This window comes from Protopterus annectens, chromosome 14.part0 (assembly GCF_019279795.1).
Source record: "Protopterus annectens isolate FY-2018-M chromosome 14.part0, PAN1.0, whole genome shotgun sequence".
NCBI classification, from domain to species: domain Eukaryota; kingdom Metazoa; phylum Chordata; order Ceratodontiformes; family Protopteridae; genus Protopterus; species Protopterus annectens.
In genome coordinates, this window is record NC_056748.1 from 774664827 (window position 1) to 774686857 (window position 22031).

The 22031-nt window shown below is 40.3% G+C and overlaps 1 protein-coding gene across 2 annotated transcripts in view; it reads left to right on the plus strand.

Moving 5' to 3' along the window:
* The window catches only part of PARG (poly(ADP-ribose) glycohydrolase), a 2766579-nt gene that overhangs the window by 1978118 nt on the left and 766430 nt on the right, over positions 1 to 22031 (plus strand). For both annotated transcript variants that reach the window (XM_044056515.1, XM_044056516.1), the window contains exon 13: positions 16494 to 16641. In XM_044056515.1, the coding sequence (XP_043912450.1) occupies positions 16494 to 16641 (148 nt within the window). The remainder of the gene's footprint in view (positions 1 to 16493; positions 16642 to 22031) is intronic.

The following is a 22031-nucleotide window of genomic DNA, read 5'->3' on the forward strand; positions in this document are numbered from 1 at the left end:
GTTTAATAGGTTCTGCATTGTTATGATGTTCCTGGTGTTAGCCAGCTTGTTATGCTTGGGAGATGTATAACAACAGAACTACAGAACGAACTGGCACCCCACCTAAGTACCATGTTCAATCATAGCCTCACCTCAGGCTTTGTGCCCACTGAATGGCGCACAGCAACAGTTATCCCACTCCACAAAGGGGGAGCCACCACAGACCCCGGGAACTACCGCCCCATTAGCCTGACGAGCCTGGTCTGCAAGGCTATGGAGCGTATCATTATGAAACTTATAAACAATGACATTGGTAATCTCCAAACTCTGGACCCTACCCAGTTTGGGTTTGTAAAAGGCAGATCATGTCTCCTAAACCTGATAGACTTCTTTGAAATGGTCAACAAAGCTGTAGATGAGGGTAAGGTGGTACACACAGCCTGTCTAGATCTCGCCAAGGCTTTTAACACCATCCCCCACTCTGGAATTATAGACAAACTCACTAAACTAAGTATAAATCCCTATGTCACAAGATGGGTTGCCAACTGGTTCACTGACCGAACCCACACTGTGAAAGTAGCAAACTCTAAATCCAACTTCAGACCAGTGACAAGTGGAGTACCACAGGGTTCAGTCCTAGGTCCTCTCCTGTTTGGTATCTACTCCTCTGACGTACAGGCTAACACAGAAGGTCTTTGGCTAAAAAAGTTTGCAGATGACTGCAAACTAGGAGCCATAATCAAATCTCCTAACGATGTGGACATCCTACAAAAGGGCCTCACTGAGACAGATGCCTGGTGTCAAAGCCATGGCCTCAAGCTTAATGCCAAAAAGTGCATTGTCATCCCTTTTGGTAAAAACTCTGTACACATGAACTACCACATAGGCGTAGTCTACTTAACACCGAAAGTGTGATAAGAGGCCTTGGGACACAGGTGGACAGTAGTCTCTCCTTTGATAATCACATTGCCACAGTAGTCAGGAAATCCTTCTACGTGGCACACTTCATCACAAAAGGTATCTCGTCCAGGAAGAAAGAGGTCATTGTTCCACTCTACTCATCACTCATTAGACCCATTATAGAGTACAACACCCCTTTTGATATGTACCTCACAAGGCATGTACAACAACTGAAAAGGCCACAGAAATACCTCACAAAGAGGATTACCAGCCTCAAACAGATGCCCTACCAGACCGTCTCAAAAAACTCCAGCTTTACTCTGTCGCATATCGCCTACTCAGAGGCAATCTCTGCCTAACATACAAAGCTATGTCAAACCCAGAGCTGTTGGACATGCTCCACATAAAGAAATCCCAATCCCTCTGAGCTACACGCTCTAGGGACCTAAACCTTGTCACCACAATAAACAGAACATGCTGGAGGGATAAATTCCTGTCTCAGAGACTTCCCATACTCTGGAACAAACTACCTATCTATATCAAACAAAGCTCCTCATTAGCACTCTTCAAGAAAAATCTTGATGATTGGATGAGAGAGAGGAAATTCACCCCTGGGATCACTTCTGTGTATCTGCTTGACAGGGGCACAGGAAAATAATTTTCTTGGGTGGCAAAAGCCAGGGTACTATTTGGCTAGGCTTATATAGGCCCTAGGGCCAATAGCCTAGTACCTACCTATGAACAAATTTACATCTTGAGCCGAGTGAAGTAAAGCTCAATAGGTGAACCTTGACATCCATGTTGGAATGCAAGACAAGTATTATGATCAGCAAAATACAGTCATAATTCTTTGTCATATGGGGCCTTCATATGCTCCAGTGTACTTACAACTTGTTACAGGAAAAATAGTGTAGAAGCTCAGTGTTTTACATCTTTGAAATCCATAAAATACTTTGTGCTGCCACACAGACAGTGTCCTGAAGCCAAGTATACCACTAACTGATTAACCCTTTTTAAAGTTGTTAAACTCTCTGTCTTTTATGTTGTGCAGCACCATGTCTTTTACTGTTTTTACAGCACAGTTTCACACTGTTGTTGTGTGGTGGATGCTGTGTGTGCCATAGTGTGAGACTAAACCATAACAGCTCTGAAAGGTGCATAACCAAACTTATTTGTGGCTCTTTGATATCAGGGAGATGCTTTACGTTATCTTTTTTCTAGTTTGAGTGTAGTTAGCATGTCCCATGTATTACAGATGAATTGGGGTAGGAACAAAGAATGTTTATATTGCTTGCCATGTTTTGACTAATGGAATTACAAAACTGAGCTTAAATTTTGATCTTGCTCAACTGTACTTTGTATTGTTGACCTCAGAATTTACGTAGGAATCAAGATGCAGTAACATTGAATGGAGTATATAAAACCTTCCCATAGATGTCACCTTCAGTGTAACGTTATTACTTCTTGACTTTGAAATATTTTGTGATATTGTGGAGTCATAGAAATGAAAAGGTATCTGTCCAAAGGTTGTTGCTGGTCCAGCAGAATTGATGTCAGCATGATTTGCTGGAGGTCTTCGCTTTGACTCCCAAATTAGAGATAATACTGTCCTTTCATTTCTGTACTTCTAACAGTGCCTAAGTAGAGTGATTTCTCTGTATTTGTGTGTGCATGTCTATAATTTGTAATACTTTGGCTAGAGAGTGACCGGTGAGGTGGAATTCAAGTGTCTAACTCCTCCCCTCACTGATCCCTTCCATCTGTTTTTCATCATGAAAGTGTGTGGTAGTTGGAATGTATTGAACATTTCATTGACTGAATTGTATCAGGCTGTTGCATCTTTTTTTTTTTTTTTTTTTTTTTAAACAAGAAATATGTTTATTGAATTATCACTTATGGCTTACAGTCATGCATTTATGTAAATGAAAACAAACCATACTGACATATTTTCATTTGCAGATGTTATATATCACGTCTAATCTTTTATACAGAACATTAATTACATAGCTTATCCAATTCCTGCCTTCCCACATTATTCTGCATGTAATGCTGCCACAGTTCCCATTTTTTTTCTATGTAATTTGCTCCTACTGTTTTCTAAAGATCCCATTTTCAATTCTTTTATCTCTGTTACTATATTTTCACTGCTTCTTGTACGGTTGGTTTAAGCTTTGGCAGCCACCAGAATTAAACTCAGCAAAGCTTTACTATGGGCAGGAAATTCCAGTTCCTTATCACATCTCAAAAAATCATTTCCTTAGTTATACCAATATGCTCACCTGTTATTTAAGACAGAGCAGTGTGAAGAGAGAGTTTTTCAAGTCTGCCAACTCATTACACTCCTAAAAATATGTTACCAATTGCCTTTTTCTTCCCCCTCGAACATTTGTAGTATACCTGCGGAAAAAATGTTAGGAGTCTGTAAGGGGTATAAAAATAAGTATGCAAAAACTTCCAAGCAAAAATCGTAAATCTTCTAGACTTTGCATATTTGGGAGCCATACATATATCTTCCCATTGTTTCTTTGTAAACTGTTTATCCAATCTCTCTTCCCAATCCTTTCTAGCCTAATCTGATTGATTCCTATAGTTATAATGCAGTATTTAATATGCCCTACTAATTATCCATTTCTAACAGCAGCTTCAGTTCTAGATTCTTCCAAAAACTCTACCAGTACTGGTCTTTCACTTATGCTCTTCCTAGTCCTTTTCTCTTTGCCTATACTCTTGACATCAATCCTTGATAGGGAAGGCAGTCTGTAGTCTGCAGCCCAAATGTATTCCTGCCCCCTTACCATTCTGTTTCCTTTCCTTCTCTAATTATGTGCTCCCAGTAGCTTGGTCCCTTTCCAGTTTTCTCCAGTAAATTTCAGACCCCTCTTACTTATTCTCTGTAGCCCTTATTACAATGATCTGTATTGTCAGAATATCCACTCTCCATTCCCATGATGGCTTAGTTCTTAGAATATGTTATGCTACTTTATAATTATAATATTCTGTATGGTTATTGTTATCCTTAAGGATCTGCATCCAGAATCCCAGTCCCTCCTTGTTTCTTCAGCTTCTCACCTGTTTCATCATCCAGTCTGTTACGTCTTGACCAGAACTATTAAAAAATCATGTCAACTAATTGTAGAGTTAACTGTTTACATTTTTTACATTAAGAACTGTTAAATTATGCCATCCTGTGGATAAATTGGGGAGAAAAACTCAGTTACTGAGCCAACAAAGTGCTTCACAACAATAAGGCTGCTGATTGCCAAGCACCGAAATAAAATTAAATTTACCTTCAACCATGTAAAAGGCTTGTAGACATGCTTCATAGTAGGCAAAAATGCATGGGGAGTGATACAAGGTGATTATTATGATCTGAACAAGTTCTTTAAAACTTTGAGACATGAGCGTGGATTGCATTTATTTGAGACCTAGATGCTGCTGCTGTAAATACAAATGTATATGCCTTTCCATTGTTGTACATATCACAAAATGACGTATTTCACTTTTTTTTGTCTTAGAGATGCTTTTTTCTAGATTAAAAAGGGTGCTGCTAGCAGCGTCATGCCCTTAGCTGTTAATTTTTGATTTTGGCAGCAGTAATGTGAGCAAGGCAAATCCAAAGCTATTTGCATGTCAGAATGGCAGTGGTTCTGTGTTTTGAGCTTACATCTACATATTTTGATTGTCACTCAATTTCAGATCTTTTTTTCCTATAATGTGTAAAATTCCTTAATTTTTAAATTCTGTGTGGACACTGTGCTCCCTTTCTCATCATTATCACACGGAAACACATTTACACACACTTTTTATTGCAGTTTTCATCTGGGCCCCAGACTGTAGTACACTTTATAGTGTGATAAGATGGGTGACAGAAATGTACATAGGCAGATGTTTTCTGTAGATGGATGGCTAGGTAAATAAAGACATGTAAATACAGAGTTTCATGCTTCATTAAGTGCTCAGTCTTAGAAGATGAGTGCATGATAATCTTACACAATTGTTTAATTCATTTGTAGCTCTACTATGCTGAGCAGTTTCCCTTTCTACAATTACTAATTCAAAAACATAAAAATACATAATACATACCTCTCAACGGTACAGATTTTTGCAAAATGTCCAGATTTTTGCTTCATATTTTTGGTTGTTTTTCATTTAATTGTGGTTTTCTGGCAAATCATTGAGGGTTGAAGTCACAAAATGATGACATACATTTGAATTTCAGCCTTCATACCCTTTAGAAAAATTTTATGCTAATACAAAACCTGTTTTTTTATCAATCTTCTAAGTTTGTAAGAGCAATATTTAAAAAGTTTCTATTTTTTTGGCCTCTGTCCCCCCATTATTTATGGCTTTGTCCAGATTTCTTGCTCCAAGAAGTTGAGAGGAACGCTAATTAATAAAATGAAAGTGCACGTAGCCCAACCTAATTAAGACCCGTCTTTGTCCTGCATCCATTAATAAGGTTAAGAATCTTCCATTCATAGAATGTGCGTGGAAAAAAAAAACTGAGGTGGGGCTTGCCACTTGGCAACGTGAACATTAGCTCTAGGTGATGGTCACAGTTGAAGCGACTCCTGACCCTATGTGCAAAAATGGGAAAAAGGGGCTGTGGATGGAAAGACGTTCAGATATAAAACATGATTCATCAACTTTATACATGCAATACATAATTGTAAGTCTGTCTTAACATAAAATTAAAAAAAAAATACTGCCCAACATCATTAAAAAAAGTCTGGGTACAAGAAAACTGACCATATAGTTGTATTGGCTCCATGCAGAGAGAGAGATATAGCTCCAGTGACCCACTTATGATTACCACATCTGCATGCATGAACGGTCACCTGGGAGTGAGCAGGTAAATGTGTCTCACTTTTTGAGGGGGACAGAGGTGATTTGATGTGCTACGTGGCTGCCACTTAATGGAGGGCAGATGCTGTAAGCCACACAAAGCCAAGGTTGGGCTTTTCGTGTGTGTGTGTGTGTGTGGTAGATAAGGGTCTTATGGTCATGGAAGGGGACAGGGTTAAAATATCTAATAGATAAAAAAGAAATGATGGTGTGTGATTATGCATGTGAATGTGGATTCAGTGCAGTTCATATCATTACCTTTGCATCTCAGACAAGATATTTTGAAATTTCTCTCTGTGTTTATCTCTGTCTCTCTGTCAAACTTGAAAGGAAACTGTCTGCAGAGGATTTGAAAGTGTACATTATTAGATGGAAATAAGATGATGCCATGGCTGAAGAGTTATGCCTTCAAGTCAGTTTCTGAAGACTGGAGCTGATATTATTTCTCCTGTTCTGTATAATATATGTGTGTGTCTAAATATATTAATATAAAATGTGTATGGGTCTATGTCAGATGTTGAAATTCATATGGTCGAAATGACAAAACAATATGGTTGAGTTTCCAAAGACTCAAACATCTAAAAAAAAAAAAAACACAAAAATGTACCTTTTTATGTTTTTGCAGGGGGCAAGCCCCCCTACACTTGCCGCAGCCCCCCATACCCCCTGCAAATTATATATACCAACTCCAAGATTGCACTACAGTGAGGAAAAGGGTCCATTTCCAGATCTCCACTGTAATGCGATCTCCATTCAAAAGCATTAAGTTTTCAAAAATTCGATCATGTGGTCTTGACCATATGGATTTCAAGTTTATAAAAACTCAATCAACTGATAGGGATCTGTATACATATATGGGTCTATTTTCATTAATTGAAAGTACACCTACCAGAATTTGAAAAATATGAGACGACTTCACCGAAACCTTAATATTGCATATCCACGGATCACCGGTATTTTTTCTAAAAAAAACAAACCACTTGGCAACCAGGGTGAACTTTGCCCTTTTCCCCAATTACTGTAATCTTGGAGTTGGCATATTTAGTTACAGGGGGTTTGGGGGCACAGTCCCCCACTTTAATGGGTTTAATTTTTGGTTGTTTGTTTTGTTTTTCCCTGGGGGTCAAGTGGTTCATTTCCCTTAGAAAAAATATTGGTGATCAGTGGTTTTGCAGTAGTAAGGTTTTGCTGAAGTGGGTTCGCGTTTTAGAGGTTCGGGTAAGTGTACTTTCGAATAATGAAAGTAGACCCATATATATATATATATATATATATATATATATATATATATATATAAAATGTGTGTGTGTGTGTATGCACATGTGCATTTGTATGTGTACATGTACTTTTACACACATACAAGGGTTCCTGGCATTTGATTGAATGATTGTTTGATTAAACATTTGCATGTGTGCCAGATTAATCAGTATGTGCATTTTGTACACTGCACAGGATCTAGGAGGTAAGTGTGAGTTTTGGCATTAGGGAGTGAGGGTGGGTGGATGTGTGTATGTATGCAACTGTTTATAGATAATGGTTAGGGTAAGGGCTAGATAGAGGATAGATTGTAAGAGTGTTTGTGTTAATGCTTGAGGGTTAGTGTTTGAATAAGGGTATAGATGTTGTGTCTTTGGCTTTTCCCGGTTAGGGGTCACCACAGCTGAACTTCGGTCCACTAATGATTGGCAGCAGATTTTTACATGGCGAGTTGCCAGCTCTGATGCACAACCTTCAAAGAAGGTACGCCAATTCACGCATGTCTCCACACAGAAGACGCTGTAGCTGAGAATCGAACAAATAAGGGTATAGATGTGATATATAAATATTATTGTGCTTGTTGTGTGTTCATAATGACTGTATAGTTGTAGTGTAATGAGAAGGGTTTTACTAAGGTAAAGTGTATAGTTGGGGTGAGGGTCAGGTTTAGGGTTAGCTTTTATCAGTAAGGTGGAGGAAGGAGGGAAACCCCTCCCACTCCACCTTAGTATTACATGTTAACCCTGGATGTAATTATTATAACTGGAATGATTTTTATAATTAAAAAATTTTAATGCACGTTTTTAAAAAGAGGCTATAAACTTGATTGTATTAGAGAAGCCTATTTAAAAGCTTCGCATATAAGCAGATAATTTATTTTTAATAAAAATATGCACATTTATAATAAAATGAAAAAAAACACATTAAAAGTTTATTTTTTATATACAATATATTAACTGTAGTGAGAAGTTGCATTTATGTGTTAAAGGCTATTGGGCGTTAATATGTTAAAATGTAAATTTAAGATTGATTATACCTAACAAATTTAAGATATTTTATTCTAAGGAGTATTAGTATATAAAACGTCATAATACGTAGTCACTTTACACATCCTATTAGTTCATTTTTAAAACTATATTTTCAAATACAGTGCAGAGACCACAATTTTGGATGCTATAGTGTGATTTTATGGAACAGAGTACAGAGGTTAAAACTATTAATCAAAGAATTAAAACATGATTTTTTTTAATTTAAAAATATTAATTATTGTGACAGTGTTAATATGGCATTTGTTATACAATGTGGTTGCAGAAAATGTAGTTTTATGAGGCCAAGAGGGAAAGTTTCTGAAAGAATGAAAGGACGTTGTACAAATATTAAAAAGAAGAATTTTCAAAGTCTTTCAGTCTTTCATTTTTTTCATAACCAGAATTCTCAGTATAACAGAATTGAGAGCAGGCTTGGTTTCTAAATATATTAATACTGATAGAATAGATAGTAATGTTAAGATGTGTTGAAATACAAAGATGCTTGTTTCATTCTCCGATGTAATACAAATAGCCCCATTTAGACTCAATCAGGTCATTAATTGGAATGCAGTGATTAAATGACTTTGTGTATTATAAATACTTACGTTTACAGATTTGTATTGGTCTCATTAAAATAAGGTAGGTTTTTTTGTATAAATAATATTTCTAATAGTGTTTCACTTCCTAAGAAGGCTGTTTCAGCCAAGGTACTAGACATGTGTTAATAAAGTTCAATTTGCTAGGTCTTGTCATTATTTTTATTTATATTTTGAGCCATGATATATAAAACATCTTATGTGAGGCATATGTAGCCACTTGCTATTTGCAGAGCTGTTCATAGTGTGTGTTTAGTCTAATGCCATGCCACAATCTGAAATGCCAATAGGTTTAATACTTACCACAATGAAATCCAAAGATGTAGATATACTTTGACTTTTAATAACATCAACCAAGTACTGAGCAGGAGTGAAAGTGAAGGTAAAAATTCTCAAAAAACAACGGTCCCAGTTGTAATTCGATGTAGTTTAATAAAGTTAAACGGATAAGCGCTTTCACTGTATCAGCTTCATCAGATCCGTGATTAAACATCCTAACAGACAATCTATATATAAAGAGAGCCATAAAAAAATCAACCAATCATAGAAATCAATTTAACACTGAGGGCAAAGAGAGTGACTGGATAATAATATTGAGAGCAGATAGGGGTTCTGGATTAAATGAAAGGGCGTCTGTAAAACCGAGGTTGAGGCAGCGTAGGCATGTAAAATGATAGTAGGTTTTAATAGTTACCCAGTATATATTCTTTTCACATATATGATGATGAGTTCTAGGTATTATATATATGTTTTTTATGCATTAATACATTTTTTATGCATTAATATATTATCATTTTTTATGCATTAATACATTGTATACATTTTTACATGTTACGCTGATATGTGCTTTTGTGTTTTCGTGTTTTTAAGGGTTAGGATGTTTATCGAAAGGAAAGGTTGTGATTTGATAATACCTATATGAATTGGTAGGGGAACAGTGGTCCCGTGTTAAGTATGAATGAGTCATTTATTATATATGGCAGTATTTACAATAAGTTTGCATTTTTTACCTTTTTTATTTTTCATACATTTTAGAGGAGATTTTAGCTATCATATGTGGATAGTTTTTTATATGAGATATGTTGTGCTTTGCAACTGTTTGTAATATGTTGTGACTTTAAGCAGAAGCTTGAGTTAAATTGATTTCTATGATTGGTTGATTTTTTATGGCTCTCTTTATGTATAGATTGTCTGTTAGGATGTTTAATCATGGATCTGATGAAGCTGATACAGTGAAAGCACTTATCCGTTTAACTTTATTAAACTACATCGAATTACAACTGGGACCGTTATTTTTTGAGAATTTTTACCTTCACTTTCACTCCTGCTCAGTACTTGGTTGATGTTATTATTTTTAAAATTTTTCTGAGCAGTGGTGTTAACCTGGGAAGCAGCATTGTGTTTGATTTTACTCATACTTTGACTTTTGTTTATATCCACTGTGACACCTATTAGCTTTTTACTATCTGTCCACTACAGACATATAGAAACAGTAGTCTGTGCTGAGACGATACACAAAGAATCTGTACAGAATTAAGTCTTTTGTACATCGAGAGATTAAAACAGTTACATCTATATACTGATGTCCTTCAAGGATGCATCTGCAGTCATAACATATGGGTTGTCCTGCCTCAGGCAGCCCTTCGGTCGGCCGGATTCCAAAGTCTGGGGTCTGGCCTCGGCTGATGCCGCACTTTCCCCGACGTCATAGCTTCTGGGGTATAAAGGCATCAGCCGACGCCATTTTCCCCAGTCTTTCTTGCCACGTGGTGCCCGAAGCAGAAGCTGTTCGCAAGTGCCGGTCGGTCAGATCCAGAGATTTCAGCTACCGAATACTTCGAAAAAAGCTAAGTACCCCGTTGGGGACTCTTTCTTGCCTCAGCCGATGTCAGACAAAGTAAATAATTGTTTAACTTGTGGGAAACAAATACCTCATAAGGATTTCCATTCTTACTGCCTTCCCTGCTTAGGCCCAGACCACGACGTATCAGCTTGTTTAGCCTGTGCCTCCTTCAACCGACTGACTCTTAGACGTCGGTCGGAGTTTGCAGAAGAATTTTTCGGATCCGCTTTTGCATATAAAATGCCGTCGGAGACACCGACTACGCATTTGGCCAAAAAACGCAGGGAAAAGGACCGACACTCGCGGCCCACGGTTTCGGCTGAAACCACGGCTAGGCCTACCGCGAGTGTCTCTGTTTCATCTGAAACCGAGCCCTCGGTTCTTCCTACGACAGAAACCTTACCTCCAACAACCGAGGCCAGAGAGGCCCCGGCTGAGTCGGCTTCAGAAATCCCTACCGAAGCTAGTGCTCAAGATTTGTCCGACACCATTCCATTGGACATTTCTACACCTGCACGTGGGGCATCTAGGCCCCCAGCTTCTATGTCTATTAAGGCCTTCTCCAGGGCTAAAGCTGCCAAACTTTCAAAAGCTTTACCTGCCAAATCTACTTCTCAGAGGCCTTCCTCAAGTTCTCAGATTCTCAGTCTTGCTGAGGACCTTATATCCTTGATTAGGGGTTCCCAACCTCACCCAGACAGGGCCTCCCAACCTCCACTAGACAAAAGGCCTAGGACTGAACCCTTTGAACCTGTCTCCTCTGATTACTCCACGGATGGATCTGATTTGTCAGACCATCAGGAAGGGGCCTATTCTCCTTACGAGGATTCAGATGCTGAAGATTCTATCCCTTCTGCTTCCCCTCCTGAAGAATTTTCCTTTGGGGAGACCTTGCACTCTATGAGGGAACACTTTCAATGGCAGGGTCAGGATTTTTCAGATTCTAGAAAAAGGCTAAGGACTTTTTTACATTTGCCACAGCATAGGCCCTTAGCCATACCACCAGTGCTAACTGTAATTGATGATGTGTATAATGATGTTAGTTCTGCACCTGATTCTCTTCCTCCGGCCCCTGCCAAACCTGACAGATATTACAGGGTCCCGGATTCACACTTCCACCTGTATAAAGCCCATGCTGCAGATCCAGAAACTATTTCACAGGGCCCAAAAGGTGTTGCAGCTGCCACTGCCAAAAATCCCCTACCCTCTGAAAGAGAGTCTAGAGCATTAGAGAGATGGGGTAAAAAGGTTTATACATCTGCTACTCTTTCTGCCAGGGCTTTAAACTGTCAATTCCATATGATACAGTACCAAGAATATTTGTTAGATCAGCTGAATAAGAAGCTTTCTTCTCCTGAACCTTTAGACCGTAAATCCCTTCAGGATTTGGTACACAACTCTCAGCAGGTCAGTAATCATTTCTTAAAATGTGGCTATGATGCACTGGAGGCTTCATTTAGATCAGCTATGACTGGGGCAGTAATTCGTAGGCATGCCTGGCTAAAAGAGCAATCCCTGCCAGACCATGTCAAGGCTAAGCTCCTAGATGCTCCAATGGAGAAGCAAAATTTATTTGGCTCCCCTGCACAGGAGATTCTAAAGAAGGTGGAAGAAAAAGCAAAATCTGTGCAAACAGTAAAGGAATTTCTACAGGTTCAACCTCCAGGTTCAGCAGAAACTGGCCTTCCAAGAATTGGTCCTTTCCAGACACCTCCAGAGCACAGAGAGGCAGAAATAGACGCCCTCGAGGCAGAGGTCAATCAAAGGGTGCCTATAGGGGCCGTCAGTGGCAGCCTGCCAACCAGAGGAGTTCTGCCACAGCTGCAACTACAACCACTAGCACAGGACAGACACAATGACTTGACTCTGATTCCGCCTACCAGGGAACAACTGGAAGCTCCCTTGGGCGGAAAGCTGGCTTTATTCTCAAAAAACTGGCATTGCATTACAAAGGACACATGGACATTACAAACAATAGACAAAGGATACAGGTTTCACTTCCGCACTCTGCCAAAAAGGAGCGGAATGCCAAACCTACCACCAAATCAGAAGCCAGAGGCTTTAAGACAAATCAAAAATTTACTTCAGATGAAAGCGATAGAAAGGGTACCATCTATGGAACAAGGCCAAGGATTTTACTCCAGACTATTCCTTGTACCAAGAAAAGAAAACCAATGGAGGCCTATTCTCGACTTGTCCGCACTGAACACATATCTCATTGTACCAAAATTCAAAATACTGACCCTACAGCAACTTCTTCCCATGTTGGGCAAGGAGTCTTGGCTGGTGACTCTAGATCTCAAGGAGGCATACCTGCACATCCCTATCCGACCAGATTGCAGAAGACACCTCAGATTTCTTGCAGGATCAGAGCATTATCAATTCTCAGCATTACCCTTTGGCTTATCTACTGCGCCCAAAGTATTCACGAAATGCCTGGCATCAGTAATTGCACATTGCAGACTTCAGGGAATTCAAATCTACCCATACCTGGACGACTGCCTAATACAAGCGGACAACAAGACAAAATTGATAAAGGATTTGGCCTATGTCATACACCTGCTACAGGCCTTGAGATACACAGTCAACATCCAAAAGTCAAGACTAGTGCCATCCCAAAGGATAACCTTTTTGGGTGCAGATCTGGACACAATAACTCAGATGGCTTTTCTCACAGAAGAAAAACAAAAACAACTTCCAGATTATTTCATGACTTTGACAAGACAAACTCAGCTTACTGCAAGGAAAGTCCTGCAGGCCCTGGGTTTCATGGCATCCTGCATAATCTTGATCCCACATGCCAGGCTGCATATGAGAAAATTACAATGGTACCTATGGAATGTATGGTCTCAACACAGACACAGTCTAGAAACCATGATTCCAATCATTCCATGCCTTCAAAAGGAATTCCTGTGGTGGGCTCAGGCCTGCCAGTCCAACAGAGGGTTGCCTTTCAAGAAACCAAAACCAAGGCAGACCATCACCACGGACGCCTCAGACCTAGGATGGGGAGCACACATGGAGGACAAATGTATCCAAGGCTTATGGTCTCAAGGACAGCTAAACTTGCACATAAACCAAAAGGAGATGTTGGCAGTGAAGCATGCAATCGAGGCATTCAAACCATTCCTCCAGCAAGGACATCTGCTGATAAGGACAGACAACACCACGGTCATGTGGTACATAAACAAGCAGGGAGGCACGCATTCCTCCCCTCTATGCCGGATGGCAATGGATCTGTGGAACCTAGGCCTGAATCTCAATATCCAACTGCAGGCCATATTTGTACCAGGAAAAGAAAATTCACTAGCAGACAGCTTAAGCAGGACTACCACGGATGCTCACGAATGGATGCTGCATCCAGACATCTTCAAACTCATAACAAAGAAATGGGGATTGCCAGAGATAGATCTGTTCGCCTCCCCTCTCAACCACCAACTGAAGAAATTCTGTTCAAGGACATACCACCCACAAGCCTGGAGGGTGGACTCTCTCTCTTTCAGCTGGAATGCCCTAATAGTATATGCATTCCCACCTCTCCCATTGATGTACAAGGTTCTTCTGAAGATCAGGGAGGAACAGCCAAAGGTGATACTAATAGCTCCGGACTGGCCAAGACAACACTGGTATCCGCTACTGAAAAACATGTCTCAGGCGAACTCATGGCCTCTACCCCTATGGCCTCTTCTTCTAACGCAGAACAATTTCAAGACCCTGCATCTAAACTTGAAAACTCTGCAACTAACTGCCTGGAAAATTGCTTAAAACAAAACCAAACTGTCTTATCTCAGAGGGTCAAGGACATTATCCTGGAGGCTCGCAGACCCTCCACATGGAAGGCATACTCAGCTAAATGGAAGAGATTCCTCATTTGGAGCACATCAAAGGGCACAGATGTTACAGTGGCAAACCTAGCACACATCCTAGAATACTTAGCAGAATTGTTCCACAATGGCCTGTCTTACTCTTCCATTAAGATTCATGCTTCAGCAATTTCAGCAGAATACAATATGGATCCTCCTATCTTCTCTCACCCTCTACTCAGACAATTTCTGAGAGGGATCAAAAATGTTAAACCTCCAAGGGGACCCCCTCTACCTGCATGGGATCTCAATTTTGTGCTGGAAAAATTGACACTACCTCCTTTTGAACCAGCAGCATCAGCAGACTTACAGTTTTTATCTTGGAAAACTGCTTTCCTTCTGGCAATCACTTCAGCAAGAAGAGTATCCGAGCTACAGGCATTAATGGCAGTGCAGCCTTTCCTTATTTTTCACCAGGATAGAGTGTCTCTGAGAACCAATCCAACTTTCATGCCAAAGGTGGTATCCAGGGTATCCTTGAACCAAGCCATTCATTTGCCTACGATCTTCCCTAACCCACAGAACAAAGGAGAGAAACTCTTGCACACCTTGGATATACACAGACAATTACGCTACTATCTGGACAGAACTAAAACCAGCAGAAAAACTGACCAACTTTTTGTAGCCTATGCAACTGGGGTGCAAGGAAAAGCAATTTCCAAGCAGACAATTTCAAAATGGATAGGAAATTGCATTCGCTTTTGCTACTCTTTTCATGGAAAGACAGCTCCTGAACATATCAGGCCTCATTCCACAAGGGCCACAGCCACCACTACAGCTTTCCTACAAGGGGTGGCTACCAAGGACATTTTAGAAGCTGCTACTTGGAGCTCCGTGCATACATTTGCCAAGCATTATAATCTACCTTTATACTCCAGATCCCGAGCAGGCTTTGCAACTGCAGTTTTGCAGGGATCTTAACTACACCATCCTTATCTTAGTACCTCCTCCCCCAGTTTGGCTATGGTATTCTACCCATATGTTATGACTGCAGATGCATCCTTGAAGGACATAGTACAGTTTTGTACCTACCATAAATGTAGATGTCCGATAGGTATGCATCTGCAGTCAGGATTACCCACCCTCCTTCCCCTCTGTGATATTCCTAGGGTGCTTACCCCTCTTTCAGCTAGCTGGGGGAATCTGTTATGGTGTATTTGTTTGCTTGTATATATGTATATATTTTTTGCTACTGTTTGGAACATTCTACATTTATCCAAATTTAGCCTTCCTAGAGGGCACCTGGCATCTGGGGCAAGAAACACTGAGGAAAATGGCGTCGGTTGATGCCTTTATACCCCAAAAGCTATGACGTCGGGGAAAGTGCGGCATCTGCCGAGGCCAGACCCAGACTTTGGAATCCGGCCGACCGAAGGGCTGCCTGAGGCAGGGCAACCCAAACGGTTGGTTATTATGGGATTGCACAGGAGATTGTAGGGCTTACAGTACAAACCTGAACTTTAGCATGCAGATGATGGCTTGATCCACTTGATTCTTACCTTGGGGACCAAACAGGTTTGTAAGGTGGTGGGCAGGCCCTTCCTCTATGGTCAGCATGGTGACTGATTGAAAACAAAATACTTTGAATTGCAACTCAGTTGACAACTTTTATTATCAGAATTTCCTACTTCTTCTTGTGATTCATTAACATGGATAAGGGACCATTCTAAAAGAGTTTAATGCTGCTGTCATTCAGATATGCATGAGAGTGTTAGGTTTTGAGGGCTTTGTATTTGTTCCGTTTATTACGGAAAACCCCATTAGAACAAGCATGAGTATGAAAACACACCGAGTGGTGTGTTAGAGTGTGATGTGGTGACCGAACCACTAGGCATTTTATGAGACAACATGTAGTTCATTTGGTTGAATTATTTGGAAGCTTTGGATTATTTGCATGTTTTTTTCTGTTACTGTATTGTAGTGTTTAACATTGCTGTTATTTATTGAACTTGCTCACTGTTTTTCTACAGGTAGTATTTAACATACATCAGTCATTTGAAACTGTAACGTTTGTATTTTAAATTGTGATCGACATCTTCTCTAAATGGTGTAATCTGAAAAAAGTGATATTTATCCCTAATGCTGTCAGTCAATACTGCACTGTAAATAAATAAATAAAAGCACGCAGTCCTCTCTCTTAGCTATTTATTTTCTTTTCTTTCTTTCTTTATGTCTTTTTCAGGTGGATTTTGCTAACGAGTTTGTTGGAGGTGGCGTTATTGGTGCAGGATTGGTGCAAGAAGAAATCCGATTCATAATTAATCCAGAACTGATTGTGGCTCGCTTATTCACTGAACGTTTGGCATTTAATGAGTGCCTCATCATTACAGGTCAGGGTGTGATTGTGGTTTATGATATACTAACTGCACATTTTGGACAAATTAAAATATACACTCAGTCATTTATTCATTCATTATGAGAAAGTTGGCTTTATTGTCATCATCATCCATCACTCCTTTCCTGATTCCAGTTTCTGACCTGTTCTGTTTTATTCTCTCCTCTATACCATTGTAATTTTGTCTCAGACTGCTTGACAAGAAAGCCAAGCACTTTGACCATTCAGCAGTCCCTTAAACTGGGGGAGCCATCAACATAATCTTCCAAGTCTAACCATTTTCTATGTTCCAAGTCTCCTTAAATCCACTTCCCTCTCCTTCCTTGGTATGTACTCCTGTTCATTTCTTGCTGTTCCATTGCCTTCCTACCTAGTGTACACTCCAGTAGTTTTCTAACATAGCATTGTATCCCCTCATAGACATGCATATCCCTTCACCCTCAGGAGTTCCATTTTAGATAATTGTTTATCTGTTTGCATTTGATTGACAGGATCTATTTTTTGGAAAGATCTGGGAAAAGGATATTTAAAGATGCATATAGGTTCATAGGTGTGTACTAGGCTAATGGCCCTGAAGCCTTTACAAGCCTAGCCCATAAAAATTGCCCAGGCACCTGCCACCCGATGTTAGTTCACAGTGACCCTATGTAATAGGGCAACTGGAATGATCCCTGGAGTAAACTTTCTGTTACCCAGCCACTTGTCAAGATTTCTCTTGAAGAGGGCCTTCGAGGTGCTCTGCTTGACTTGAATGGGAAGCTTATTCAAGAGTATGGGCAGTCTTTGGGAGATGAACCTGTTTGCAATGGTGATGTATGTTACACAAGCAGAGTACAATTCCATTGCAACAGTTTTTACATTCTGAACTGATAGTCTATCAGTTTACACTATTATACCTACAGAGCAGTTTTATTGTGTAAAAGATAACATTACAAAACTGTTCTACCAGCTTTCCACTTGATGGGTCTTTCATAGAGTTTAGCCTTTCCGTCAGTATGCAATCAGATGTTTTTTTCAGAAGATCCCATGTATTTTTCCCAATGCAAACACTTGTTGTGATGTCATGGGTGGGCTACAAAAAAATCACCTAACTCCAGAGCCTTCCGGTTCATTTTCACCACTGGCACAGTTCTTATCCTGATATCATCTTTTGTCAGTAAAGCTCCTGCATTTAATTTCCTTATAAATCTACAGTGTTCATGTGACTGTTGAATTACCAACTGATATCCATACCAGAGGTCTATATTATAACAACGAAAGTTTAAAATTGCGAACATTCTAAATATTGAAAATGCCTGACCTCAAACTCGCTATTGTGGGGGGCTGTGCTCCCACATCCCCACTAAATATATATATATATATATATATATATATATATATATATATATATATATATATATACCAACTCCGAGATCGCACTACAGTGAGGAAAGGGCAAGTATTCTGATGTTCGCTGTACTGCGATTTCACAAAAAGCACTTTGAGGTCCAGCATTTTCGATATTTAGAGCATTCGCAATTTTAAACATTTGTTGTTATAATATAGACCCCATGCCAGCACTCCATGGAGTATGACAGCAGGTACTGCCTTATGTATTAGAGTTTCAGACCTACCACTCATTCCTTTTTGGCCAAAAAATTTGTGTCATTTTGCAGTTCTTTGCAGAGGGACTGGGGGAATTGTTCATCTAGCAGCCAGAGAAGTAGGTCAAAGCACCGTCATAGGGAGTGCAACTTTGTTTGTTGAAACTTAGTCCTTCTTCGAGTAAGTCTGTTTATAAAATGGCCATCTGGTATTTACAAATGCTAAAATCATCCTTGGCTACTGAGTACTCATCCCCCCCCCAATCTGACTTTCACCTTTGAGGAGGACTAAGGGACTAGAAGAGGTAAACCTTCCAGGTTCTCACCCTGGATGCTGTGTTGTAGGCACTTCCCAAACTTTGGTGAATTGACTGGAGCCCAAAACTGATCACTCTGATTCTTGGAAGCAGACCCTTGTGTCATTCAGCAGTTTATCAGTGGAACATTTGGCTGAGGTCTCCATTTCTAGAATTGCCCTCTCAGGGCTAGCAGGGCTAGCTGAATCTATTTGTGGGGGGATGTTGTGTCATTTTAAGGAAGACGCCTGGTTCAATACTTATAAGTCTGGAAGATGTTTGTTGTTTAGTGGGAGCTTAAAAAGTGGGTGAAAGATCACACCCTTACTAAGTATGGCTTGAAGCCAGTGCAGGTTTATTTCTTCCATGTTCACAAAGTATCACTTGGCATCCAGTGCTTGTCATTTACACATGCTTTGTTGAGGAAAACTGTACTCAGATTTACATCTAAGGTAAAGAGGGATGTGGGAGTCAGGGTTTCAAGGAGTCAGATAAGCTAGAGTTTACAGTGTCTAAGATGGAAATGGATTTTGAGTCCTTGCTTTGCTATCATTTGAAGTTTTATGATGTTCAGCATGTACTTGCCTCATGCCCTTTTTCTACCCCTACAGAAGCACATTAATGTGAATCTAAGGAAGATGGTTAAGGAATCATGGGTCATCCATTCCAGTAAGCAGACATCAGGAATGTTATTTTAGTAGCATCTTAGTACCTTGATTTTGTTCCTGTAGGCTTTAAATGGCAGTCATGCTTTGCAAGCAATGCCTTGCCTAAGATGATGGAGTCCCTTACTAATCATCCTTGAGTTGATTGCTTTGTTATCTCTTCAGCTGAACATAGATCCCTGACATGGCAGCAGGTTGCTTCCCTGCCATCTGATGAGTCTAAGGTATTGGATTACATGGTATATCTAGCTGTTCTTATGCCTGGTGCTATCCCTTGATTTTGTGCCCCCCATCAACTTTAAATTGAAAAGCAAAAAAAAAAAAAAATACTCCCCATCTCAGAGTGAGGTGCATAAAAAAACAAAGCTCTTCTCTCCTTTTAAACTGTAGCAGCTGGTAAAGGTTTTGCCACAATGAGTGCTACACTGCTTTGGTGATTAAATCTGATCAGAAGTGCAATATAGACATTCTTCTCTGAATACTGGTAAAGCACTGAAGAAGTAGAGTGCTACAGCACTTCAGTTGTGACCACAAATCAAATGCAATACTGACATTCAGAAATTGCCTGTAATGCACTAAAGGCTGATCAGGATCTGCTGATCATGCCTCTAACACTTTGCACCTGTGATAGCAGCCCCCTTCACCCCACTCTAGCTATGCCTCTTGGATTAGCTTGGAAAGAGAATGTACTTCCTCATTACATTGCAGCTCAGAGCTCTATACTATTGGTCTCATATACCCAAGTTGCAGTCTTCCTAGTGGACAAGATACTGGAAAAGCAGGAAAAGCTACCTCAGTCTGGGATGAAGGAGAACCTTTTTGAAATGCTGTCAAATTTTTATGGTGGGCTGTCATATAATGCATTCAAATATTTGTCTTTGCAATTGCAATTAATAGAGACTCCGTCTCAGGCATGTGCCTGCGTAAATGGTATGGCTAAGGAAAGACTAGGGAGCAGTATTCTGGATGCTCAGTTCAAGGAAGAAGACTTTTTTGGCTAGCCCTTTCAGGACATAATTGCTAACCTTCTGAGGAAGAAGCTTAGACCATTATGAGACAGGATAGTTTTTATCCTACTGGTGATGTGTGTGATAGTGATCCTGCCCAGTGTGAGGGGAACCATAGGATGTTCTTCGTGTTTCACTGTTGCAGTCATTACATTTGGGTAATCTGCTAGCAGGTTGCCCTCAGTCGGCCTGAATTCCAAAGTCTTGGGTCCTGCGTCAGTTGCTGTCTTCTCTTCCATGACGTCAGGTCGTCAGGGGTATAAAACATACGGCCAACGACATTTTCTTTAGTTTTTCTTGCCACACGGTGCCCGAAGCAGAAGCATTTCGCAAGTGCCGGTCGGCCGACTACTGAAATATTCGAGTTTGAGTTTCAGAACCAAATTTTTCACTACAGCTAAGTACCCCGTTGGGGAAACTTTTTTCTTGCTTTTTACCAATGTCAGAAAAAGTTAATAGTTGTATTACTTGTGGGAAGCAAATACCTCATAAGGATTTCCATTTATACTGTATTCCTTGCCTAGGCCCTGATCACAACGTGCCTGGCTGTCGGTTTTGTGCTAGATTTAACCAACACACTGTTAAGCGTCGGTATATTTTTGCATCAAAGTATTTTGGAAACAGATTTAACTACCCAGAAATGTCGTCGGATAGCAATCCGACTACCGGAGTACATAAAAAACGAAATGAAAAGGACAGAGAAAGGCAGTTGAGATCCAAAACCGATGATGAAGCTTCTCCTAAGCTAGTCGCCGGTTCGCCGGTACTCAGTGAGGCGCTTTCACAGCCCCTGATACCCGCTACCTTTGAGTCGCAGGCCTCTACCGACACCCATGTGGAGTCCGGCATGCCGCAAGATACTCAAGGTATTGGACAGACGGATGTATCTCCCTCGGATGGGTCCAGAGCTGCTGAGCAGGCACTGGCTTCTGAGGTTGTATTCAGACCTCAACATTTGTATATCAAGCTGACGACAGCTGCAAAACCAAAGACAAAAGCAACTTCTAAAACTAAAAAACTGACACATGAGCCACGTGCACAGGCCTCTATGCCTAAAAAACAGATGATCAAAATGGCTGAAGACCTCATTACCTTGATCAGGTCCCCCTCCAGATAAGAGGCCTAGGCAAGACAATGATTATGAATATTCAGATCAGGTTTCTATTTCTTCTGATTCCTCTTCTGATCAGGAATTATCTATACCTCCCTATGAGGATTCTGATGCTGAGGAGTCTATTCCATCTGCATCTCCTCCTGAGGATTATTCATTTGGAGGAACCTTGCATACTTTGAGGGAGCATTTTCACTGGGAGAGTCAAGACTTCTCAGAATCAAAAAAAGAGGCTCAGGGATTTACTCCTTCCCCTCAGAACAAGCCTTTAGCCATTCCCCCTGTTTTAGACATTGTGGATGATGTGTTTTCGAAGTCAAGCTTGACCCCTGACTCCTTACCTCCGGCTCCCAGTAAGCCTGACAGATATTACAGGGTCCCTGACTCACATAAATTTTTATTTAGAAACCCTGCTGCTGATCCTGAAACTATTTCACTGGGCCCAAAGGGAGTTAAGGCCTCAACAGCAAAAAATCCTACCCCCTCTGATAGAGATTCACGGGCACTGGACAGATGGGGAAAAAAGGTTTATACATCTGCAACCTTGGCAGTCAGGGCCTTAAACTGTCAATTTCATATGCTTAATTAAGTACCAACAACATGTTATGGGATTGCTGAAACAGAAAATTATGTTGATTTCAGAATGTGCAGAAAGTAAAGAATTGCAGGAATTATTGCATGCAGCTGAACAAGTTGGAAAGCATACTTTGCAATGTGGTTTTG